General features: G+C 44.5%; 1 protein-coding gene across 1 annotated transcript; it reads left to right on the plus strand.

Annotated features, from left to right (window-relative positions):
• The first annotated feature begins 558 nt into the window (after positions 1-558).
• fmn2b (formin 2b) lies at positions 559-26458 on the plus strand. Its single transcript, XM_070926955.1, has 20 exons — positions 559-2228; positions 4165-4415; positions 9379-9560; positions 11966-12116; positions 13170-13181; positions 13556-13608; positions 14095-15134; positions 15423-15567; positions 16015-16102; positions 16582-16643; positions 17644-17735; positions 17827-17956; positions 20066-20212; positions 20819-20878; positions 21099-21219; positions 21795-21887; positions 22555-22606; positions 24825-24974; positions 25173-25254; positions 25642-26458. Exons 1-20 carry the CDS (start codon positions 559-561, stop codon positions 25666-25668), a joined length of 4608 nt encoding a protein of 1535 aa, XP_070783056.1. The 3' UTR covers positions 25669-26458.
• Positions 26459-26964: the final 506 nt, after the last annotated feature.

Here is a 26964-nt window from a genome sequence, read left to right on the forward strand (position 1 = left end):
CTATGGGTAATGCAGGCAGGAGGGTGCACATTACCATCCCCACCTCCAGCTCCAGCATCTTTATTCCTCTCAGGTCTTTTTTATCCCTTTTTCCAGCAGGCCTGGCTTTGTTCCCATCCCAGTTGCTCTCCATCTTTCCCAGTCTGCATCCCTGTCAGAGCTCCACTGAGCATGTAGTGCCTGCGTCACTCCTTTCAGCAGATGGAGAGGAGGACGAGGGGGAGGGGGAGGGGGAGGGTAAGACAGAGAGAGAGAAAGGGGAGGAGAAAGAGGGAGCTGTATCCCTCCCTTGCATCAGCGTCAACATCACAGCCACGCCAGCCCCGTCACCGGAAAACAACGAGGAAGACTGTCGCACAACCGAGCTTTAAAAAAAACCCCCACCATCAGCAGCAGCAGCAGCTCCTCCTCCTCCATCAGACATACATCCACAGATTAGGCCAAGACGGTTCTACCTTCCTCAGGCTGAGCATCTAAAAGCTCCCCCAGGCAGGAGGGGCTCTCCCAAGCATGACCTGAGAGGAGAGGGAGGAATCCATCGGACGCTCTCCATCAAACATGGGTAACCAGGAGGCTAAGCAAAAGAAAGCTGCAGCAGCATCGGGTAATGGAAGCTACCCTTCACTGGATGAAGGATGGAGGGATGGAGGAGGGGACGCGACAAAAAAAGGAGGAAAGAAACTCCACGGTAAGCATGGAGGTAAAGGAGCAGGCAGTGGTGGTGGAGGAGGAGGAGGAGGGGGGTCGCATGGCACAGGACCAGGGAAGAAGAAAAACAAATCTGAGTCCAAGTCCTCTGTTTTCTCCATCCGGAAGAGAAAGGGAAACCTAAAAGGGAAAGGAGACGCATGTTCATCAGTAACAGGCTCAAAGGAGGATGTTTTAGTGTCTCAACATGACGAACTGGACAGCACAAAAACACCTGAAATGTCCGCGGACGAGCTCGGACAGTCGGACACTGAGATTTTCCCCGAGAAGAAAAAGAAGCCGGAGCAGGGGAAAAAGGATGGAAATGGAGGCGAGCAGAGGCAGGAGGTGCAGCAGAGAGCCTTGACGGCGGCAACATCTCCCACAGAGGATGGAGGAGGGCAGAAGGGAGGGAGCTCGGGGTCGGACACAGATATCTACAGCTTCCACTCAGCAGCTGACCACGAAGATTTGCTAGCAGACATCCAGCTTGCTATTAGGCTCCAGCACCAACAGCAGCATGGGGGGGTTAACTCAGTTGTCGAAGCACAGGGAGGGGGAGTAAGGGACCTGAGCCTGGGAGGAGGAGAGGGGAGGAGGAAGCAGAGTAACGGGGTAGTTAAATTAACTCCTGAGGTGCTTGACCTGACCCCAGAATTAGAACTGGGGTCTGATGCCCTGTCATTCCTAGAGACGGTAACTCTGTCTGGCTCTGTCAAGCACATGGACCAGCTGCCAACGCTACACCTCCCCTTATACACAGAGGTGGACAAGAGGAGGGAGGAGAAAGAGGAGGAGGAGGTGGAGCATCCGGAGCTCCATTGGAAGGAGCAGAGGGACAGGGAGAGAGAAGCCTCTCTTTGTGTTGCCACAGGCACAAAAGACCAGCATGCTTGGGTGCAGCAGCCCCCTCTCACAGCCATTGCCATGGCTACTGCCGGGGGGGCAGCAGTCAGCCCGGTCGCCATAACAACCAGTGGTAACAGCTTCCCTGATCTCACGTTTGACAGTGCTGGGAAAGCCCCAGGGGAGGAGGAGGAAGCAGGAGGTGAAACCCGGCAGGGGGAGGAGAGGGAGCCCAGAGTGGACGTGGATCTCAGTCCTCCACCCGCGGACAGCCACAACAAAAGTCCCGAACCCACCAATGGGCTGAGCTCAGGGACCGTGTTTGAAGAAGGTGAGGGTCAGTTGGGCTCAGGCACCAGTGCAGAGTCCCTTGAGGACTGCCTGAGCGCTGGATCCGAATCCAACCACTCTGCTGCCCCCAGCACCAGTGCCTCCCCCTCCAACCAGCAGTGCAGGAGGAGCAGCATGTGCTTCAACCCACTGCCTACCCAGGAGAGCCCCACATTGGCCAAACGACTCCTCAGGTCCACACACTCCTCCACATCCTCTAGCCCTGTGGTGAAACCCTACCCTCCCATCTTCCCCTCCTACATCAAGACCACCACCAGACAGCTCAGCTCCCCAGGACACTCCCCAGCCCTGTCCCCCTCCCACAGCCCCCTGTCCCCACGCAGAGCCCACCATCACCTCCACAGGTACTTGTGTGTTAATTTAGCTAATTATGTTAAAATCTTTGCTCTTGTTTTACCTTCGCACATATGATGCAGTCTGCTTTTTAACATACATTTGGATTTGGTTTTAACTGTCATCAGGTGATGCCAAGGTGGTTTTGGGCTTCGTTCCTATTGGTAAACGAGGTCTGGGAATGTGTGCTTTGCCTAAAAGTAGTCAGACAGGGCAAGGAATACGAGGAGTCTGATGATCAGGCAGGTTGTAAACAAACCCCCAGATTAGTCAAACCTGGGAGACTAAAATGGTAAAATGGTAAAATTATAATCCAAACTTCCTGCACAATTCACATAGCAACTTCCTGGTTAAACGCTGACCCACTGTACTGTGTACGCACAAGGTTTTCCTGCACAATGAGGGATTATTAACAACATTTCAGTGCGGTTTGGGTTTTACCTGCTAATAAAGTTGTTTAGATAATCTGGCTAAACTGCTAAACATGTAGCAATATTGCCATGTTCCCAGATCTCAGCCGTTAGTGAGTTATCACAACTGGCAGAAATAATGCCCAAAGCTGTGGAAATAATGAACCGGAAATTGATCCCTCACTAAGCTTTCCATTTTCACAACAATAACAGTGGCAGATTTGAAAATCAGAACCCTGACAAGGGGTATTAACTACTATTTTGATGACTACAAACATGATATGTTAACTCGGTGCTGTGTAATGCTGCAAAAAAGACTGAGGCTAAAGCTAAAGAGGTCATTATCCTCACCTGTTGATCCCTGTAGAAGTCATGGGAGTCTTCTTTTACTGATAGAGCTAGTATTACACAGTACTATAAGAAAACATACGCCACTCAGAAATGTACCATAGTAATACATAATAAGCAAAAGCAACATATGCTTTATTGTTGTCCTGATTAGGGCTTTGTCTAACATCACCTGTAACCCCACAAAATATTGTTTATGAACAAACACTGTTAAATCCAGTACTAGCTCTTGTATCTTTGTTTTTGGTGGTTTTAAAGAACCACAACCATCCAAAGTCTTCAGATACTGAGTATCACTCTTAAACCATGCACACCACTTTAGAGTGTGAAGAAATTCAAAGACTGACAGTGCCTACACCAAGGTATTCAAGTAACATCTAAAAACTCTATCAAGAATGCATTTGCCAAATCACTCTATCCTAACAGATGGGTGAAGCCAGCAATGTTCCGTATTCCATGTCTGAAAAAGGCGTGACACTATATTTATCTATACCGCAGGCGTTCCTCCAAAGCATGCAATCATGTTAAAGATTTCTACTTTCCTTCCTTGTCCACTTTGAGACAGCCTTTTGCTTCCATTAATCAAAGACAAAACATCATTGTGACATGCATTCAGGGCCTAAAGTGTAATTGCTTCATGATGCCCCCCCCCCCCCACAAAAAAACCCCACACAAATATTTGGAAGTGCAACCTAAGAAATATAGTTTCATTATCAATATCATAAATAAGAAACAAAGAACTAATTAGAGTATATAGCAGGTGTATTCAGGGTCCAGAACGTCATAATGTCTATAGAGATATGAATGGTAGAGCACTGAAAAAACTTTAGTCCATGCCCACATGTTGTGGGGGCCTCACCTTGTGTATAAAAATTGGACTGAGACCGGACAATCGGCTCCCAAAAACAGCGTTTCCTTCAGCTAGTTAAGGAACCAGTGAGGCCCAGAGCTCGGAGGGCTGCGCCTATGCTCATAGAACCAGGAGTTACAGTAGTAACTAAAGCTCTATATTGTATAGGCTTCGTTATAGTCTGTTTCGGGTTATAGTCTGCATTAAAAGTACAAGATTCATACTGAATAGGCTACAACATTTTGTTTTATTTTATCACTGTCATGTGCCCTATGTCATTTAATCGTATGAGTGATCTGCTTTCAAAGTAAAACGAACTAGAAATGTAAATGTTGACAGGACGATGGCCGAGGGTCACCAAACCCGTAGGCAGCGCTCTCGAAGCCTCGCTGGGCCTCTTAGTCGCTCTGCTGATTGGACGGAGGAGCTTGAGAGGAGGTTGAAGAGCAGAGAGGAGGATGGAGGAGGCTCCGGAGGTTCAGGAGAATACCTGGTGGGCTACAGAGGAGGAGGCAGCCAACCCATCTGTGCTACCAGAAGATCCTCCTGTGGACAAGTCTCTACCTGCGGCTTTCAGGACGTCTTCACCGGTGAGTACCGAGCGGTCTCAGTTTCAATTCGGTCGATGATCATCGTTTCCTGGGGGGCGAGAAGAAAGCAAGAGATTAAATGTAACAAGTACGAATGAGTGGCTCTGAGGACAAACTGTATGTTTTTAATAGGCTGATTTATACATCTTTAGGAGAGCAGCTTTGAAGTCAGCACACAGAGGATGGCACTGGTCATCCAAAGCACTAGTAGCCTCTGGCAGGATGTATACAAATTAGAGAGACTCAGCACCTCAACAGTTGTGGAGCAGTTGTATATTCTCTTGTCGCTGAATCTTGTGCTTACAGCAACATTTAGGGTTTCTATACCTGCAGGTCAGTGAAAACATTTAAATGGATTCAATAAAAGATCAATACACGGCAGGCTTGACCTATGTGTTCCACATTAAAAGCATCTAGTCAATGCTCTAAAAATAGATGGCATACTGTAGACTACACTACAGCACTACTATAGTATTTGTGTCACGTAGTTTGTCATCAATAAATGCATAAAGGTATTTCTATTTGGAGACGAGCTCAACCTTTATTCATTGATCTTTGTCTGCTTGTGCTGTTCTTTAAGTTCACAGTAATATCCTTTGTCTTTTGTACATTTGTCTCAAGAACCAGAATTTACAGCATGGTCAACGGCTTGGTCAGTTTCATACACATCATGAATTTATGAATGGTAACCGATTACAATTTATGCAACTCTGGGCTTTTCAAACAGGGCTGCTAGGTTGAAATATATTGTCTTTTGAGGGGTCAGAAGGAGGGGCAATCTAGGAATTTGGAGAACACATGACCAGCAATAGTCTGAACACTCTCAAACCCCAGTTTACGTGCATTTGGTCACTAACATACTGCTGTCACATTCAATCAATCAATCAATCAATCATCAAGTTTATGTAAGGTACAATCACAGTGAATTTGTAATCCCACCACTTCCTTCAATTTGTGTACTAAAAAGAGTTTAAAAAAAGAATAAGAACAGTGATATATGTGTTTCATTGGGTGAGAGGGGTGAGGGTCTTAGGCAGTGACTTAATTTAGGATCCTCGTGGCTTGAGGGTAGAAGCTCTTCCCGAGCCTCTTGGTGCTCGCTGGTGTATCTGGTACATTCTGTTTGACCGGAGCAAGGAGATCCTTGGGATCCTTAATGATTCTCCTAGCCTTATTCTTGCAGCGCCTGGTGTAAATATCCTTTAGGCAGGGTAGAGCACCGACTATTGTATGTTCAGCTGAACGAACCAGCCTTGTGGTCCTGTTCGGTGCTGTTTCTGTACCAGGCAGTGAGACTTGCCTCTTCTCAAAGTCCACTATCAGCTCCTTTATCTTGCTGACATTCAGGAGTAGGTTGTTGTCCTGACACCAGCGTGTCTTTCTTCAGGTAAGCCTTTTCACTGTTATCTGTGATCAGGTCCACCGTAGCTGTGTCGTCAGCTACACAGTTGTGTATGTACAGGGAGTAAAAGCAGGGGGCTCAAATGCGACTCTGGGCTGCTCCGGTGTTAAGGATAAGGGTGGAAGAGGTGTGTCCACCCACCCTCACCACCTGGGGTCTGCCGGTCAGGAAGTCAAGGATCCACCTGCACAGTGAGGTGTTTAATCCCAGGTCCTTGAGCTTTGTGACAAGTCTGGAGGGAACTATGGTGTTAAACACTTAACTGTAGTCAATGAACACCAATCTCACATAGCTCCTTTTCTTGTCTAGGTGAGATAGGGTGGTGAGGAGGATGTATGCTATGGCGTCTTCCGTTGAGTGGTTGGAACCACCACCCAGTGTGCTGGGTAGTGAAGAGCAGATGTAATCCTTGACCAGCCGTTCAAAGCATTTCATCACTACAGAGGTAAGTGCCACTGGGTGGTAGTCATTCAGGCAGGCTGGTCTTGTTTTCTTGGGCGCAGGAATGATGGTGGACTTCTTGAAGCAGGTGGGTATGACAGACTGAGCCAGGGACAGGTTGAATATTATTGTGAACACTAGCCGCTAGTTGGTCAGCTCATAGTTCGAGGACCTGCCCACTGATATTGTCCGGTACTGCCGCTTTCTTGGTGTTCACACATTTGAAGGCCCTCCTGACGTCAAAGGGTGATAGGTGTGGCGGGCAGGGATTCCAATCTGTAGCCGTTTTTGAAAGGAGTGTAGCAGTGATCGAGAGTGTTTACTCCCCTTGTGATGCAGTCAATGTGTTGATGAAGTCAGACATAACCTTCTTAAGGTTAGCCTGATTGAATCTGATCTGACAGGGGAGCGTCTATATTCGCCTGTGGTGGGATGTAGACCGCTGTGACAATGGCCGATGTAAATTCCCTTGGTAGAAAGCACGGATTTGCACTGTATTTGATTGAAATAACTCCATATCGGAAGAGCAGGAACAGAATAGCATTATAATATTCCTACTGTCGCACCAATTTCTGTCAGATCTGTATACAGAAAAACAGTCACCTGGTTGAATGGCGCTGTCCTGTAAGTTTTGGTGAAACAAAGGACATTGCAGTTCCTGATATCCCATTGGAAACTGATGCGGCCACGGAGGATGTCCAGTTTAGTATGTACTAAAGTGCTAGCCTGTACATTGGCTAGCAGGATGCTGGGCAGAACAGGTCCTTGTGACTGGGATTGCTGCCGATGTTCAATCTATCCACGTTTTCCTCTGTTTCATCTGATGTTGAGATGGACGCAGAGATGTCTTGCTGGTCTATGTGGTCGGGATCATAGTTGGTGTTTATCCGCTCAACTTTGTCCTTGTTTACTCAGATGTTTATATTTTAAAACCTCCACCAGCCAGGTCAGTAGTAGAGAGTCTAATTGCAGCTGTGGCGATTTTCAAATCATCAACAATTATTGTCATTTTAAAGATCATCATCACTGTCAAGTCCTGCAAATGTAATACAAATGACTTGAATGTGAAATTCAGTGACAGCAACCTGAGTTCAATTTCCTAAGCCATCTTAATATATTCAATTCAATTTTATTCAGCGCCAAATCATAACAAAATGAATCTCATGACAGGTCTAAATGAGGACCATGCTCTTTACAGAGACCCAACAATTCCCACCATGAGCAAGCACTTGGCAACAGCAGCGAGGAAAAATCTGATCAGAGTGGGATTGAATTAGAGGGATAGAAAAGTAGGAAGTCCAAAATAAAAGGCAGAGCTGTAGATGGGACAGGAAGAGAGCCAGAGGAGACATAATCAAGTTATAGTGGACACAAGGAATTGGACAGACAAAGACAGGAGGAGAGGATAGACGCTGGACAGGAGCGCACCTAACACGTGAGAAAAAATGGAAACATACATTAGGCAGTTGTTTCAATATAAGAAATCCAATTCAGCAACCTCTACCCAAAGCGAAAATGTCATCAAAGGTGTCTGCTTTTAACGTCTTTTAATGAGTGTAAAGTCATAATCACCATCAAATACCCCTATTAATACTGCATTTCCAAATGCTGCGAGAATGTATCTACTCGGTGGGACTTTTTTTCTGTGTTTCTCTACCACTTTATTAAGCGGGTATAAGAATACCATGGCACCGAGGAGTGAAAGGAAAGGTGAGGGAGAGAGAAAGAGACATTTTCAGTTCACTTCAGAAATGGTGGGCAGCATGGTGGTGCATCGGTTAGCACTGTCGCATGGGTGGTGGAGCAGGTTTGGGGTTCGACACTGAGCCCTAGCCGGCACCTTTGCATGGTAGCTCGGTCGCCATCGGTGTGCGTGAATGTGCATGTGAATGGGTGATCGAGGCCTGACCTGTGCGCTATATAAGTGAAGTCCATTTACCAACCAACATCACAGCTCATTTAAAGAAGTCCTTCTCAGGGTGGACAGGTTTTTTTTCCTTATTTATTTGCAGTCACATTCAAGATCTTGAAACTTTAAGAAACTTGAAGTTGTGTGATAAGACTTGATCCCTCCAACATGTTTGACTCTTGCAGGATATGCAATTGTCTTTACAACACAGTACATTGAATAAAGCAACAGCTACAACTGCTGGTAAGAAATAAGCCAGAGTACAGTATTATGAGTTAGCTTGTTTTTTACTGTTAACTGGTGTCTGGCTAACTGTGTACCACAGCAATACCATCAAAGCTACTGGTTTATATTGGTGTTGGGATGGTGAATTGAGTTAAGCAAAAGTTTGTCGATTATTGGACATAAACTGTTAACCATCTCGTGGTTATTTGTCAGCTAACCTGGCTAGATTTAGCGCTAGCGGCTATGCTAGTGATAACATCATTGTTAATATTAGCTAGCCAACAATAAGGGCTTTACTATGCTGCACAGGGGAGATGTTTGGCCCTTCAGCTCATGTTTACATTCTGTATGAGTTAGAAAGCATTTTAAAAGTAAAGCTCTTAAAATTTTAACAGAAGCTCAGTGATACTTGATAACAAAACAGCGTGCAGTCAGTAAAAAAGTAGCCTGCAAAAAAAAGGTGATCACCCTTCGAGGGCCCCCCCGCAGCTGTAATCAGACCTGTCTTGGTCAGAGTTTGCAAAGTGGTGAGTTGACCATCTCCCCATCCTGATCAGTGACTTGTTGTCGTATGCTATCATTGTCCAAATGAAAAGTACAAAATTAGTCAAATGAAACGTAGCAGAGCGACCCACAATTTTGCCGTTGAGGCTTTCAGGTCTCAAGTGTCAATCAAGGGGTCTCTGCCCCCCCCCCCATATTTCCCATCCTGACTCCAATGTATCCTAAACAAAGCTGGCAGACACTGTAGGCACTGATGGAGTATGAAGGAAGGTTTTCAATCTTGACACGAACTAAGTTTTGCAGCATTCAAACAGGAAAGCAACAAATTGTAAATCTTGAAGAACGGAGAAAAATGCATCCAGAGCATCTGGGATTTCAGCAAATTGCTTTATCAAATGCAGTCGATTCGTTAAGTAATTGTGGTTCCAGGTTATCATATACACAAATCACATAAGCCTTGTTTTCAATCTCTGGCTGTCCAGGTCGAACTCTTCTGGAGAAGCTGTTCCTGCAGCAGCAGCAGCAGGAGGAGCCGGAGGATGCTGAAAGGCTCTGTTCCAGGATCTTGGCTATGGGTCTCCTGCTGCCTTTCACTGACTGCTTCAGAGACCAGCTGGGAGGAAGCACTGCCCACATCACCTCCACAGCACCCTCCAAGTTTGATGTATGTAGTCACACTTTGTGCGCCTTTTTCCAAATTTGTAGTTAGCTTATGTTTGTTGTGAATTGTTTTTATATGTGTTCTTTATGGAGAACAATGAATTCGTTGTAAGTTTTGTTGTGAATTTTGTCCACCCTTTTGCGCATTACACATTTTCAAACCATTTTTTAAATCAATGTCCACATTTTGTTTCCATACATGTAAGACTTTGAATGCACATTAAGTGTAAATGAATGTGCATTTATAATTATTTTGAAACATCCGGAAGTCGATATGAATTCTGATTCTACCGAAAGCATCAGCACCATCTCTGGCCCTAATCCTGTTTTTTACTATCTTGGTTACAGAGTTGATTGGAGTAAGTCAGTGGTGGCATGGTGGCACAGTGGTTAGCACTGTCGCACGGGAGGTAGAGCAGGGTAGAGCAGGGTGGGGGTAACTAACCCTAACCCTAACTTGCTCCCAATGAGACCAGCACCTCGCATGGCAGCTGGGTCGCCACCGGTGTGTGAATGTGTGAGTGAATGGGTGAGTGTGACCTGATCTGAACTCTCACACCTGAACTCTCACACCTCCTACCACCACAGCTGCCCCCCACAGCGCCCCCCCCTCCTCCAGCATCGACACCTCTGTCTGTCCTTGAAAGAGATGTGAACAAACTCTTCAAGAGACAAAACCCCCCGGAAAGCTGCTGGACCAGACTCCATCTCCCCATCCTGCCTGAAGCGCTGCGCCGATCAGCTGTCTCCGGTGTTCACGGACATCTTCAACACCTCACTGGAGACATGCCACGTGCCAGCCTGCTTCAAGGCCTCCACCATCATCCCCGTCCCCAAAAAACCAGGGCCCACAGGATTAAATGACTACAGACCCGTCGCCCTGACCTCTGTGGTCATGAAATCATTTGAACGCCTGGTCCATCACAGACTCTCTGCTGGACCCCCTGCAGTTCGCCTACAGAGCCAACAGGTCTGTAGACGCCGCCGTCAACTTGGCCCTACACTTCATCCTCCAGCACCTGGACTCCGCGGGATCCTACGTCAGGATCCTGTTCGTGGACTTCAGCTCTGCCTTCAACACGATCGTCCCGGCTCTTCTTCAGGACAAGCTCTCCCAGCTCAACGTGCCTGACCCCACCTGCAGGTGGATCACAGATTTCCTGTCTGACAGGAAGCAGCACGTGAAGCTGGGGAAACACGTCTCAGACTCGCGGACGATCAGCACCGGCTCCCCTCAAGGCTGCGTTCTTTCTCCTCTACTCTTCTCCCTGTACACCAACAGCTGCACCTCCAGTCACCAGTCCGTCAAGCTCCTGAAGTTCGCGGACGACACCACCCTCATCGGACTCATCTCTGGAGAGGATGAGTCTGCCTACAGGTGGGAGATTGACCACCTGGTGACCTGGTGCAACAGCAACAACCTGGAGCTTAACGCTTCAAAGACAGTGGAGATGGTTGTGGATTTTAGCCCCCGTCACCCTGTGTGACTCTCCAGTGGACACTGTGGAGTCCTTCCGTTTCCTGGGCTCCATCATCAGCCAGGACCTCCGGTGGGAGCTGAACATCAGCTACCTCATCAAGAAAGCCCAACAGAGGATGTACTTCCTGAGGCAGCTGAGGAAGTTTAACCTGCCACAAACAATGCTGGTTCACTTCTACACCATCATAGAGTCCATCCTCACCTCCTCCATCACCGTCTGGTACGCTGCTGCCTCCACCAAGGACAGGTGCAGACTGCAGCGTATCATCCGCTCTGCAGAGAGGGTGATCGGCTGCAACCTCCCATCTCTTCAGGACCTGTACTCCTCCAGGACCCTGAGGAGAGCAGGGAAGATCGCTGCCGACCCCTCCCACCCCGGACACCATCTGTTCGACCCCCTCCCCTCTGGCAGGAGGCTGCGGTCCATCAGGACCAAAACCTCCCGCCACAAAAACAGTTTCTTCCCCTCTGCAGTCAACCTGACGAACACGGCCAAAGTCTTGCACTGACCCCCGCCCAACACAAACACAAGTTATACGTTATATTAACCTACACCGCCCCTGCCCCCCCCTGCGTTACATTAACGCACACACCTCCTACTGGACACTTTATCTGGACACTTTATTTTGGTCACTGCACTGTTTGCTATTTATCTTATGTTATTCTTTTACCTTTTTATATCTTTACATGCTTGTTGTCTGTCAGATTATATGTTACATGTTAAAAAACAATGTAGCACCATCAGACCACGGCAAATTCCTTGTAATGTCTGTTACTTGGCAATAAATAGTTTCTGATTCTGATTCTGATCTGTAACTTTGGGAACTGTTAAGGTTGAAGAGCGCTATATAAATGAAGACCATTTACCATTTGCAATTTGCAACTGGCATGAAAAGTAAAACAATTTTAAAAGAGTTTTGTTTCCCCAGCATGACCAGCTGTATACATGGGCTGCAGTTAACCAGCCATCTCACTCCCTGGATCCTCTTGAGGGAAAACTACCAGGGCAGCTCAAGGGCCCCTGGCCTCCAACCAGGCCAGGAGGGGACAACAGGGCTGGTCTCAAATCCGCAGAGGCAGGTAAGGACGACACTTACACATGCTCTGTACGTATAGTCTTTCCAATTTATAGTTCTTGTTTATGCTGAGATTTATGACTTTAAAAGTTGTGTCCTGGTACCTTTCTTCACCTCCAAAGCTCACTAATCAACATGTTATTAAGTTATGTGCTGTAACTATTTCGAGACAAACAACAGTGTACAAATAAACCAAATTAATCATTAAATTGAGCCGTCTTATCAGCAGGAATTGGAATTCTCTTTTTGATACATTTACTTCTGTCTTTTGCTTCAAAGAAAAACGCGCAGACGCCTTCTTGCTGTTAAATGAGGACATTTATTTATAGCTAAATGTCTAATAACTGAGTAAATGGATTAATGAAGAGTACATGTACAATTAACTATCGAAACAAAAAGTGACCCTAAGGTAACGCTAGGGCATCAACTTCTCTAAAGGGGATTTATTATTTGACGCTTAAATTACTAAGACAACTGAGTCATAGATCTAGTGGATTTCATTTAAGTTGCAAAATTCACTTACTCTCAAAATCACTATGGCCATGCGATCGTGATTCAGCACATATAATAACATAGCAGTTACGAAATCATTCCGGGAACACATGGTTTTGCAGCAATCATATTTCAGAAAGTCTGTTTTTCCACCCTCCCTTGGAATTCCTTGAATAAGTCATTAGTTAAGTCATAAATCACACAAAACTGTTTTATGAATATTTCCTGTAATAAATGGCAGATACAGTACTCTTTTCAAACTCAAAGCTATAATAGAACATACTATAGAAAACATTTCCCACAACATAAATGTATGTAGTTCATGTCACATGTAAGATTTTTGGTATTTTACTCTGTGTCTGGGATTTACAACTTGTTTTACGACTCTGACATTGTTGCCTCTCTAAAAAGGGGTGTTTAAAGTGTTTAAAACTCACTGATCTCCATTCAGTTTTATGAAGGGACGCTGACCTTTGTGTTTGTTTCTTTTCCCCCTTTTTTTTTCTATTTTTCCTATCTTCATCTGAATGGGCTTTTCTCCGCCTTCATGCTTTGGTATTTTTAGAGGACAATCAAGGTGAGTGATCATTTCTGTATATGTGTTTTTGTATCTAACATGTGTAGCATGCATTCAACTACGCTGTCCACTTTATGGAGGGTTTTCAAATATACATAACATTGCAGGAACATAACAGTAGCATAACACCACTCTGAAAATCTTGCTGTTGCTGACCTTGGTGTACTGGCTGATACTGGTACTCAGTCAAATGGCCATCAATCAATCCCATAGTGATGCCAGAGCTAACTGAGGTGTATACTGTTCATAGTTTGATCAAGCTGTGTAATATGTGACTTCATCCACACGTTCACAGTTACCTACAGGAGCCTTCTGAAAAGTGCGTCTGTTGTGCTGTATCGTGCTGACCTGCTGTATTGTGTCCGTTTGTTCAGAAAACCACGCAGCCGTCTTGGGGTTGAGGCAACAACGGAGGGAGAGCCAAGAGGTCAGTCACCTCTAATCGTCTGTTCTTAAAGCCTGATGCTGAAAGGATTTTGACATGACAGTTCATTCTGTGCAGTGTTGTTCGAAAGCTCGTACAATATGACCCAACATCACAACTGGCTGTCGTACTTGTGACCACACCCGGCTGTGACGTAGCTTGGTACGAAAGTGTAATCGCATCTCTACACAATTCTATATTTCAGCTGTGATTTGATTGGCAGTAAAACATTTTTTTGCAACAAAACGCCGATGCACACACGTGTAGGATTCTGTATCTGTTGAATCCTGACAGGCTTGAATTTAGGCAAAAAGAGCCCCCTATTGTGGTTCCATTGTTGCAGTCCCATTTCAGATTCATTACAGATATGTTTCTATAGCCTACGTATTCATTCTCAGTGGCTTTGTTTGGTCCCGTGGGATCAGAGGACAGTGACAAGGAAGTGATTCTTCATTTGCTGATACTAATACAACATGTTTTACTATATAGAGAGCTCACGTTGTCTCTTATTTGCAGGAGGAATTTATCCTTCCTTCAGCGAAACTGAAGGAAAAACACGTCAACGTCATCCAACAGCTAGAGCAAACCATAGAGGACCTCAGGACTAAGATTGCTGAGCTGGAGCGACAGCCCCCTCTGCTGGACACGGAGATTGTGAAACCCGCCGCTTCCACCGCAGACAGGGAGTGTGGAGGAGAGGGGAGCCTGCTGAGGGTCCTGTGCGACGCTCACCTGCAGACTGAAGCAGCTCCCACTCTGGGCTGCCTGGAGGCCAAGTCAGTGCAGACCTCGCCCATGGACGACAGCTTTAAGTTCAAAGTGCCTTGTAGTGAGCCGGGTGGAGTGAATGGCCTCCTGCAGCCTCCGCCCAGGCAGGACGGCTTCAAGTGTTCATGCCAGCTGCAGCCACCTCCACCACCCCTTCCAGCAGGAGCGGTACCTCCTCCTTTACCAGGACAGACTGTGGCACCCCCTACCCCTCCACCATTACCAGGAGGCTCAATGCCAGCTCCTCCGCCTCCACCTCCATTACCTCCTGGTTCAGCAGTTCCTCCACCTCCACCTCCACCTCCTCCTCCATTTCCTGGTGGCATTGCTCCACCTCCACCACCACCTCCCCCCCCACCTCCATTTCCAGGTGGCCTTGCTCCACCCCCACCTCCTCCTCTCCCTGGTGGCCTTGCTCCACCCCCACCTCCTCCTCTCCCTGGTGGCCTTAATCCACCCCCACTCCCTCCTCCTCTCCCTGGTGGCATTGCTCCACCTCCTCCTCCATTACCAGGAGTAGGAGGCCCACCTCCTCCACCACCACCTCCAGGCTGTGGGCCTCCTCCTCCACCTCCTCCACCAGGATCCATCTCTGTTCCCCCAGCTCTTCCAGGGGGTTTGGGGTCCCTGCCTCCTCCTCTGCCATTGGGGCTGTACGCTCTTGGTCTGACCCAGGAGAAACCACCCAGGAAGGCCGTGGTGGAGCCGCCCAGACCCATGAAGCCCCTCTACTGGACCAGGATCCAGCTGCACACCAAAAAGTAAAGATGATGTAGCCCAAATAGCCTCAAGGAGATGCTGTTTGACTTGCATTTTGAGCCCAAACATGATCTATTCTACGTAGTGGAGGAAATGTTGAGCAGCGATGTAAACAATGTGTGATTTGTTCAGTCTTTAAAGAACAGAGTTAAAGATTTTCCAGAGTGGTGTAACTCGAATAACGCTGAACAAATTCAGAAAGAACAAATGTTTGTATAAATCAGTGAAGTAAAAGAATGCATGACTGGTTATAATGGAACCATCTGTAAGTGCTCCTTTGTGTTCCTCAGGGAGGTCTCTTCTTCGTTGGTGTGGGAAAATATTGAGGAGCCTGACGTGAACTTTGAGGAGTTTGTAGAGTTGTTCTCCAAAACAGCCGTGAAGGAGAAGAAGCAGCCGCTCTCTGACACAATCACCAAGTCCAAGGCCAAACAGGTCTGTGTGTTTAAGTGTGCTTTACATACACGCACAGGTAGCATTGTACAATTCTATGGTCAACAACAGCAACCAATCATGGATTTGAATTGATACGGTTTACTATGTTTTCTAGGAATGTCGATCAAAGGCTCTCAATCACTGAATTCTATTAATGATGATATATAAAACCCATATCATACATATAGTATAATGCTGTATAAAGAATGCCCATAATCCTGAATGTCAAAATACAAAGACATTGTGCACTGTGCAGTGTTTTCATGTGCAACGTATAGAATTATACATTTGAAAACATATGATGAACAACTATTTAGATTGCCATTAAATTTAATTTGGATATTCATGGTCCCCAGAGGATGATTCCTTTGGCAGATGTTTGGGTATATTTGTTCCATATACAATGGATCAATAATGTGGACTTTAATATGTGTTTAAAAATTGTAGGTTGTAAAGCTTCTAAACAACAAGCGTTCTCAGGCAGTAGGAATCCTCATGTCCTCCCTGCACCTCGACATGAAGGACATCCAGCATGGTGAGTTCACGTCTGTTAGCTGCTATTTGTCATTGCTCGATATTCACGCACAGTTATTTTCTTGCCAAAGGAGAAAATGACTTGGATAAAAGGACGAGAAAGCTCATTCCAGTGTATCGTTTTATGCCTTTTCTGATATGTAGTTTTGCATGTAATCACAACATTTTAGCATGGAGTCAGTATAGTCAAATACCTTCTTCCCTTTGTTTTTTAAGTGAGAAAGAAATTGCCCCGGTTATGTAATGAATCATCACATAGCCGTCTGTTTTCTCTGTATACGGTGTTCTTTCTGTTTGTACATTATTTCATGTTTTCCTGCTTTCTCCCTCTAAATCTCCATCTTCTTCATTTTCCTGCAGCTCCCCTCCCCCCCCCCCCACTTTCCATTTCCCTTCATCATAGTGTGTATGATTAAAGAAGATCATTATTACTGAATGGAGTGACCATTGTTGTGACCTTTCCCTCTTTCTGTCTCTAAGCCATCCTGAACTTGGACAACACGGTAGTCGACCTGGAGACCCTGCAGGCCCTGTATGAAAATGTGAGCAACACACACTCTCCACAGTCAGTTTTTTTTTTCTTGCTTTTCTGACTATAATAGAATCAGAATCAATCAGAGGGGCTTCGGGGGCCCGTCTGGGACTGGGACCACATTAGCCCCAATGCCCAAATGATCTGTTTTGCCCTGTTGGTAATCCAGCTTTGACTCCAGGTCTGTGGTTGTGTACACTGTTGTTGTAAAGGACATCTGGACATTTGAGTGTTTGTTTTACAGTTTTCAGAGGTACTTTGTACCAGCCCTTTCCTTTAGGCTGGTGGTAACTAACTGACTACTTCTGTTGTCCGTGCTGACTTTGTATATACTTAATTCAATTCAGTTCAATTCAATTTCATTCATGATACTTTACAAATAGAGCAGGTCTAGACCGGACTCTTTAATAATGTTATTACAGAGACCCAACAGTTCCCACCATGAGCAAGACCTTTGGAGACAGTGGCAAGGAAAAACCTCCTCTTAAGAGGCAGAAACCTCGAGCAGAACCAGACTCTAGGTGGGGGGGGGGGGGGGGGGGGGTCATCTGCTTTGACCGGTTGGGTTGGAGGGAGAGAGAGAGAGAGAGAGACACACCGACAGATAGACAGGCAGAGACGTACAGCAGCACCAGTAATAGCCATAGCAACTATAATAATAGTGGAAATATGACTAATAACAGTAGTTACAGCTGTAATAATAACTGAAATATGACTAATAATAGCAATAACAGCTTTAGATAGTGTGTCTGCCTCCTGGACCCAAACTGGGAGCTGATTCCACAGGAGAGGAGCTTGATAGCTGAAGGCTCTGGGCTCCCGATCTGCTTTTGGAGACCCTAGGAACCACAAGCAAACCCTGCATTCAGTGGGTTTGCAGTCTCAGTTCAGTCTGAGGAAGGGCCCACAGTGTCAGACTTTGAAAATCCCCGGCGTGTACTTCATACCGTTTTGATGAATTGTATGAATGTGGACACAGGTGAAGTCAGTGTCTTGTGTCTCTCCCTCAGAGGGCACAACAGGAGGAGCTGGACAAGATTGAAAAGCACATCAAGTCCTCAAAAGACAAGGAGAATGCCAAACCTCTGGACAAACCTGAGCAGTGAGTTGGTGGCACACCTCTGATGCTTAAACACTGATTAGCAGACACAATGGTGAATCCAAAGACGCCGGTGTTTTCTCTTGCGTTGCAGGTTTCTCCACCAGCTCTCCCTGATCCCAAACTTCTCTGGCAGAGTCTTCTGCATCCTCTTCCAGTCCAGCTTCTCTGAGTGCATGTCGTCCATAATGAGGAAACTGGACACATTGCAGAGGATATGCAAGGTGAGTCGAACTCTCCACGCTGAGGAAAATAAAAACACTGCAGATCGTGCAGGCAGAGCTGTTGGGATTACAAGGCTAATCATCTGTCATAAGAAAGAAACTTCCCCCTCAGGCAAAGTGTGATTTGTGATATTGGGCTATATAAATAAAATTCACTTAACTTGACTTGGTTGGTGGTCTAAGATGAGAAGAGAGAATTGATTACGCTAGGACTCAAGCCACTGAGAGGGCACTGTACACCTCTCCACTGCTCCTAACACTTAGGATGGGTTAAATGCAGAGAAGGATCAATTAAGGATGACTTTAAAGGTTCTTGGAGTTTTCAGAAAGTTGTTATTATTGCTAAGTGAATGGCAACCAGCGTCCTGTTGCTCACGCCCACAGTCTGTTGGTGTGAGCAAGTAATCTGGGCATCGGCCAAAACAGTGAAGTGACATACACCAGACTGATTTACAATCATATTTAGAATAGCGTTACTATTTGTTATGTTTCTATATTTTGGACCATTGTCAATTGTTAGTTATACACGAGGGTTGGGGATGTGTTAACTTTTTCCAGCCCGCCACAGTCAGCCCAACAACTATTGCCGATACATTCCAGCAGGTGTGTGGGTGGCGAGCCAGTGAACCCCCCCCCCCCGATGGTTTTAGCTGGGAGATGTGTGAGCGGCGAATTTGCTAAGTTCCAAAGTCTAAAAGATAAAGTCACAACATGTCAAATGAAATATTCTTACACCTACTTTCAACCGCATACCTTGCATGAATTCAAGTTTCTCTCTTCCTCTAAGACTAGCTTAATTAGCCTTGTTCACTCATTGTAAAACACACTTCATTCAAACGTGACAGAAACAAACTAAAACTTACCAAAACCCTCTGTCTTTTCACAGGAAATTCATCCCTTACGTAGAAGTCAGTCCACAGGTTGCTATAGGCAACCGAGAAAGTCAGGGAGTGTTTTTTTTTAAAATGACGTTACAATCCGTTCACACATTGGCGATAAAAAGTGACTAATACATGTAAATTGTTCCATATAGTACCTTTTAACTTAGAATCTGAAACATGAAGAAACCTTTAAAAGAAATCACTTTAAAGAGGACCTATTATGCTTTTCCTCTATTTTAAATAACGTCGCAATGTCGGACATTCATATTAAACGTTGCCAAAGTTGCCAAACAATGAGGTAAATGTATGTGAAAGTAATCCCTGTGAGCCAAAAGTGCGGGCTTCGGACTGTTATGAGCGCTATATTTCCAATGTGCCCCGTATCGCTATTTGTCAAGCTAAGCTCGAGCTGGCCGATAATTAACGGGATAATTAAAGGCTTGTTTCAGACAGAGGGTGAACTGAGGGGCAGCATGAAGGGCCAGTGTAAAATGAATAAGGACTTTTTTTGAACTGTGAATCATGCGTAGCTACTCCAGTGGTGTGGCAGAGTGAAAACATAGAGCTGGAAATGAGCACAATAGGTCTTTAAAAACGAAAGAATTCAGAGATGTGGGTTGACATTGTGGGAAATACATGTATTTGGTTGAGTGAGAAGATCGTTCTATATCCACACCTAACACACAGACACGAGGTCTGAGCGTTAATACATATTTGCATAATTACAGAGCTAGTTCCAGCTAGCTTGTATCTGTCTAAAGTTCAAAACCTAACTATAACTCACTAATTAACATGTTGGCACAGGTTTTGGTTTGAGGCTTGAACCTGGCAACCTCAGTGTGACAACGGGACTCTGGCAAACTTTTTTTTATTTCTGCTTGTGCACACATTTAACAAACAATACAGCAAATGAATGTGTGTTTTGCTAGGTGCATTTTTGAACTCTGGACATAGCCACGCTAGCTGTTTCCCTCTGCTTCCAGTCTAGTAAGCTAGGCTAACAACAGTGAAATATTCAATGTATATATACATATATATATATATATATATGTTTAAATGAACAATAGTTTCTCGCCATTTGGTGTGAATGTTTCCAATGACACTTTGCCTGCTCCTTATGGAAATGATCTCTCAAATGTGTAGCATATTTGTCAATACTTTGTGTCAGTCTGTGTGTTTTTGTGTTTTCTGAGTCACACACACACACACGCCTCAATTTCCCCCGCAGGCGTTGCAGTACAGCGAGACAGTAAAGCAGGTTCTAGGTCTGGTTCTGGCCTTTGGTAACTTCATGAATGGTGGTAATCGTACCAGAGGCCAAGCTGATGGCTTCACCCTCGATATCCTGCCCAAACTCAAAGATGTCAAGAGCAGCGTGAGTAAATAGGGACCCCGGGGCCTGGAGGATTACAGCCTTGCACGGATCTTTGTGCTGATTATATTTGTAAAATGGCGCGTTAACATGACATATCTATGTAACCTTTGTCTTATTTGTAGTTTGCAGTATTGCTTGACCACATATTCATGGATGCATCCAGTATATAGCCATTTCTGCACAGTGTTATGGACTCATTTTATTCAACACAAAATATTGTCATCCGTCCCCACTGTGTGCTTTATGCGGCTTAAAGGTGTTAATAGAATGTGTTTTTCTTTTTTAGCTCAGATCTGTCAAATGATTACATTAAATAATATTGAATAATAGGGTAAACCACAATCCAGTAAAAGTAAATAAAAAGAGTACAATAAAGTAGAGCACACAAAAAGTAAATACAGTTAAAACAGACTTATTCGGGGGGGTTTCAGTATCTGCTAATTCAGCATTGTACTTTACTAACAGTAGGATAAGACAGTGCTCATGATCGTAAGGGTGTTCTTACAGCTGACTTTTATATGTCAACGTATGCTGTACGTGTAGAGGTTTGCCATTTCAAAAAGATTATTATTCAATTCACCTCTTTTTCTCTTTCTCCACATGCAGGACAGCATGAAAAGTCTTCTGTCTTACATCGTTGCATACTACCTCAGACACTTCGATGAGGTAATACACCCACGCTGGAACTCTTTTTAGACTCTTACCTTTGTCCGTTGCTTATTTTGTCCCTGTTTGTAGTCCTCCTCTCATATGTAGATCCTATTAGAAACTGCTGATGTGTGTGTGTGTGGTCATAAAACAGTATCAGTACATTTATGATTAAATATCCTCATTGTTTATGTCATAATGTTAATATGTGTGTGTGTGTGTGTCTGTCCATCATCAGGATGCTGGTAGAGAGACATGTGTGTACCCTCTCCCTGAGCCTCACGACCTGTTCCAGGCTTCACAGATGAAGTTTGAAGACTTTCAGAAAGACCTGAATCGACTCAGGAAGGACCTGAGAGGTAACACACACACACACACACACACACACACACACACACACACACACACACACACACCTTTTATGATTCTTGCAATCACAAGAATTCCTGTAAATTCAACAAATACCCTTGATTACTTTTGAGTGCGGAAATAATCTAATTCAGAGTCACTTTCAGAAGACCAGGTCAAATACCTCTTCCCCTCTAGTACATCACTGACAAGTACATGTTACCTTCAGCAAGATGCAATGTTTGGCCTCAGAGATATGAGCCAAACACAGAAGAGGACTGGTTAAATTGCAATACCTTAATCTCCAATACAAAGACGCAGCTGCTACCACCTTGACCTTGACCTCTGCAAGCTCACCTGGTAGAGTCCTTACTGCAGCAGCCCTCTCTCTCTCCCACTTTTCCTGGCTCACTTAAGCTGTTGCTGTCTAACAAAAGGCAAAAAAATGCCTAAAAGCTTGTTTATGTACAGCATAAAGGCATAATAAACAACATATTAAACATAGCTGTAATATCTGTTTACTCGTATTTCACAGGAAATGTGCTCTTGGCTTCATTGTAATTTCTGTCTCCATTGTTTTTATCAGCGTGTACGTCAGAAGTGGAAAAGGTGTGCAAGGTTTCCGATGAGGATAACCTTCAGCCTTTTAAAGACAAGATGGAGGACTTCCTGGCACAAGGTAAATGACAGAACAGCCCTGGGAATTGCTTTCATATTAGACAAATCTGCACCTAGCAATTTACTTACTTTCTTGTCTTTGTTGATGCATTGCTATGTTTTTTTTTTTGGTGCGTTGTTGATCAGTGGAATAGTTTAAAACTAGCTGCAGGAATGTGTATCGCGTGTGAGCGTATGTTGTCGTGTGCATGCACGATACAAACCAAGTGGGAGCCCACTTGTAAAAACATTGTTCCATTACGCTATGAGTGGTGGAAAACAGGGTAACCTCAAACATATCTTAACCACAGTATATGTGCCACAACCACCATCTCTCTCTTTTAGCCACACTGTAGTTGCCATACTTTAAAAACATTTGCATTCAACATTAAACAATGCTGGAATTGAACATAATCAAGGGTTTTGCTTAGTGTCAATTTTAAATGAAATATATGCAAAGAAAACCTTGATGTTGATGTATGATTCTTACAATCTTTGGGGTTGTATCCGCATGATTAAATGCACTTATGTATTGTTATTGTCGATTCTACAAAAGCTGTGTTTGACCTCAAATTAATGCGAAGTCTATGGGACGGACAGTTGGGTGGCAGTTGCTAACAACAAACCCGAGTACTTTCTCATGTTTCATCATTTTGTATTGACCTCTTGTATTCTTCATCCTTTCTTAGCAAAAAGCGAACTGGAGACGCTGGAAGCTCAACTCAGCAGCACTCACAAACTGTAAGAACAACCTCCATTGTCTGTTTTATTTCAACTGTCTACATACTTCAGGACAGATGTGGACACACACACACATGCTTCTATATATCAGGGATTTGCATTCACAGATATGTTCCACACATTCCACGTGTTCCACCATAGGACAAGGCCTCTGATGGTCAGAGGGGCAAATATCACACACCTACAGTAAAATGTAAACAATAAATTGAATATGAGTGAATGAAGAATCACAATATATATAAGATAAAACAAGAGGCTTAGAATGTTATTGTATCTTTGTACTTTGACCTGAAAAGTATCATTGTTGACTGCGTGTGTTCTATCTACGGAGGGAGCACCCGCAGATTTTTATATCAGTGGCCCATATCCACCCTAGAGCGGCCGTTGATGAATCAGAAGACAGTATCCGTCACATGGTTCACAGTCTCCAATCATGTTCTCTGGATGCAACCCGTTTCATCCTGGGGGGATTTTAATAAGTGCACAAGTCTCTCAACTTCCATCAGTATGTTGACTGCCCCACACGGCGAAGCAAAACATTGGATTTATGTAATGGCACCATCCCGAACGCCCTTAGAGCTTTCCCCAGGCTTAGCTGTAAAGTGCTTTGAGAACCGTGAAGGTTGAAAAGCGCTATATAAGTGAGATCATTTATCAGCTGATCATGACACTGTACTGTTTTTTTGTTATAATTCATTTATTTAACAGGGACAATGGACATTGACTGTCCCACAGTTATCTCGATAGCTAAATTTCATCAGCAGTCCCTGGGCAGGTAAAGTCAAAGAAGAATTATGGCATCAGATGTTTTAATTCAGACGGGGGTACCGAGAATAAAACACTTTACATTTAAAACAGAACCTCATAAAAAAATGAAATGGAATACTCTATGTTTGGTACTTTATGTTTAATGGTCACATGATTGGCTGTGTTACAGCCATGATTTCAATTGTGTTTTAAAACTAGAGGTGGAGCATTGTCTGATAGTGGATATTGTGTTCCAAAAGTGTTCAGCTCTCATGGAAAAAGCTGGCCGGCCAAATTCAATAGACTTGTGCTGTACTACACAGTCGCCTCTAGAAGATGCTCTTGTTTGCCTGATGTTATCTAAGCATAGTGAAGCAAACTCTGTCAGTGGGGGAGGAGCAAGATTGAGGGTCATTTTCAGAAATCAGAAATACTAGACATTGCTGCCGTTAATGTATGTGCCATCTGCTCTTTCGTCTTGGCATGCACATAAATTATGGTGTCATCTGCATACATTTGAGTCCTTACATCAGGGCATACAGTAGGAAGGTCATTAAGTTACAAGCTAAAGAGTAAGAGGCCCAGGATGGATCCCTGGGGCACACCTAAGGAGCAGTCAGTTTGTGAGGAGAGTTTTGTTCCAATCCGTGTGCATTGCCTTTGCATTGTCAAATAGGACTCCATCCACTTCATAGTACTTTCAGAAAAACATTAAAGTTTAGGCCAATAGGGAGGGCAAAAAAAAAAAGGGGCGCCCCGGGAGCTCACCTGGCAGAGTGCATACCATATTAAGGCTGAGTTCTACACTCACCTTACTTAACCTCCTCTACAGCCAAGGGAAAACTGGCCTCCTATTGGTCGACTTCTCCTCAGCTTTTAATACCATACAACCTCACATCATGGCCGAGAAGCTCACATCCTATTTCACCCTACATCTTTCCTCAGTGAGACGGATACTGGACTTCTTGACAAACAGACTTTTCATATAGAGCAGGTCTGGACCTGCCACAACGCATGACTTAAGCACGTCAGCTGTTCACATCCATTTCTTGGTATATATACACTTCTGTAAGGGGTGAATTAATTTCACTTCTTTTATTGGCAGAAAGTAGTTGAACCATATTGGTTTTGATTGACAGGTATCCCAAGCTACCACAATAAGCTGTGGTTGTTGCTACTTGCTTGGCCCCGTTCAGTTCCACCCCGACACTAGATTAGAATATTTGGGCTCATGTAAATATGCTTGCAAGTGTAAACTCAAATTCTAGCCTCAAAAGGTACTTTCAGGTGTCGTCGGGACATCATTACACCCATGTTTTCCCATAATCTATAGGTCAATGAACATCATGCCTGTAGGTCTTCTGGTCATCACAGTTGTTCAAAGTGTGCAATCACCGAAATGTCTGCTTTTTGGCTCCAGTGTCATAATTTTTCTGTACTCATGATCAACTTGTGTGTTGTGTCCAATCAGGTTCCTGGAGCTCACAGTGTTCTTTTCAGTGAAGGCCAAGGCAGGAGAGAAGGAGGTTTCACCCAACACTGTCTTCTGCATCTGGCACGAGTTCTCCTCTGACTTCAAGGACCAGTGGAAGAAGGAGAACAAAGCCATTCTCAAGGAGAGGTAACGTATGCCGCTCTAGACAACTGCTGTAAATATCTTAGACATATTACTTTCTACTTTAAATAAGCTACGTTAAAACATGAAGACCAGCCAAATGGATCACCACCATGACATTAAGCTTTGCTGCTTAAGTTAGTAAAAGTGGTTCATTGAGTTGGTTTACTGATATTAACTGTATTAACATTGTGCGTTCTGCAGGTTAAAAGCAGCAGAGGAGTGTTTCCGTCAGGCCAAGGAGAAGGCTTCCTACAGCGTCAAACCCAAACATGCCTCTGGCATCGTAAGTTGTCCATCTTTACGACCTTTACTCTTAAACGAGCACTAATTCAGTTCCGGTATGGCTCAGCATTATAACCACTCCTGACAAACTTAAAGAGCAGCTTTTAGAATGTGGCCGTAAAATTATGAAAGCGCAAAAGCAGGTGAAACATTAATTCCCACGCATAGGTAATCCAAAGGGAAGGAAACCACTCATTAAACTGCCACTATTGAAGGCCGCAAACCTAAAGCTAACTTCTGTTGTGTGATTGAAAAATTAACATGAGTTTTGAGTGCTACCGACTTTCTGTCAAGTCCCTGCTCTTTGTTTGTGTGGCTTAGAACTGCTTACAGTAAGATGATAGGCAGGCGCAATGTACTTAACCTCTGCGATGTGTCCTTTCCACAGAAAGCCAAGCTTGGCATGAAGATTTGACTCAGCAGACTTGGAATGCTTGTTTTCCCGACTTTGGGCACCAGCAATGAGTCATAGACAAAAAAGTATGAGCACGTAGGAGAAAAACTGAAGGGACAGTACAAATGTGAATGCATGTATGTGCAGCTCAGCCTTCTCTGGACATCTTGTTTCATTTATTCATTTTTTTTCCCCAGTTTGATCAGTTTTGCCTGCTCCGTCTGCCTGTTGCCGTACGTTGTTGTCTCTACGGCCACTGGGCACCTGGAATCATACATACAGTATGACAGCATACAGTGTGCATCAGCTGGAATACCAACATAATGTCTGTGCAGCCTATACGCCTACATTTATAAAATAACATTAACGCTAAACTCAAGACAATAAGCCTACAGTGTTCAAGGAGCAATAAAAATGTTAACTTATTCCCCTCTGACTGCAATCTCCATAAACAGACCACATACCCAGTGAGATGTGACGCGATGAAGACTGCTTGTTTTGATTCTGAAGTGAAAAAAAAATACATGTCCCAGAGTTCTGTAAAGTACACATGCATTGACCACTGGGGGTAGCAAACATACCTTGGGCAGCTATCAGTCATAAATACAACAGAAGAAGAAGAACTGGTGTATCTATTTACTGCACAGCCAAACAAATATGGGCTGATAGCATTAATGGTAAAAAAAAAAGAGACATGGTAATACTGAATTAATGATCAGATGTTTTCCAATGTTTGCCAGTAGACGTGTCCATGTTTGCGACTGTCAGATGCTGCCATCAGTTCCCCCTTTTTATGTGAACACGCTCACGGCTAGATTAGGGAACCCTGGGTTGATTACCACCGTCGTGTAAGTAAAGCGTCGCTCGCTGTACGTTTCTGTGAACATAGCGGCACAAAGGTCAGGCGGATGTGAGGCTACAAGGCTCAGTTGGATCTGCGGTAACACCGATGGGTCTGGTCAAGCACAAACATGCACTCGGATCCTGTCATTTCGTCACTTGATTGTTTAGCCGAAAGGAAAAAACGAAATGAATTAACAGGTTTTCCTCCACACACACTCTTTTCATCCATTCGTAAATCTCCCCACATGTATATGCTTTTGTTTTAGGCTATAATGTTACTCTAAAACTGGCTATTGGCCTATTTCTCGTTGGCATGGATTACTCACCATAAATGGTCATAACCCTTGAACGCATTGGACAATTGCAACCAAATGTCGGTGGCACAGCATACATTTAAATGGCCACGACTCAGTGGTCACAAATCTGACTCATATTAAGTTGACAATTTATGTCCTAATATTTAGGTACTCTCCA

The sequence above is a fragment of the Enoplosus armatus genome, chromosome 20 (genome assembly GCF_043641665.1).
Source record: "Enoplosus armatus isolate fEnoArm2 chromosome 20, fEnoArm2.hap1, whole genome shotgun sequence".
NCBI classification, from domain to species: domain Eukaryota; kingdom Metazoa; phylum Chordata; class Actinopteri; order Centrarchiformes; family Enoplosidae; genus Enoplosus; species Enoplosus armatus.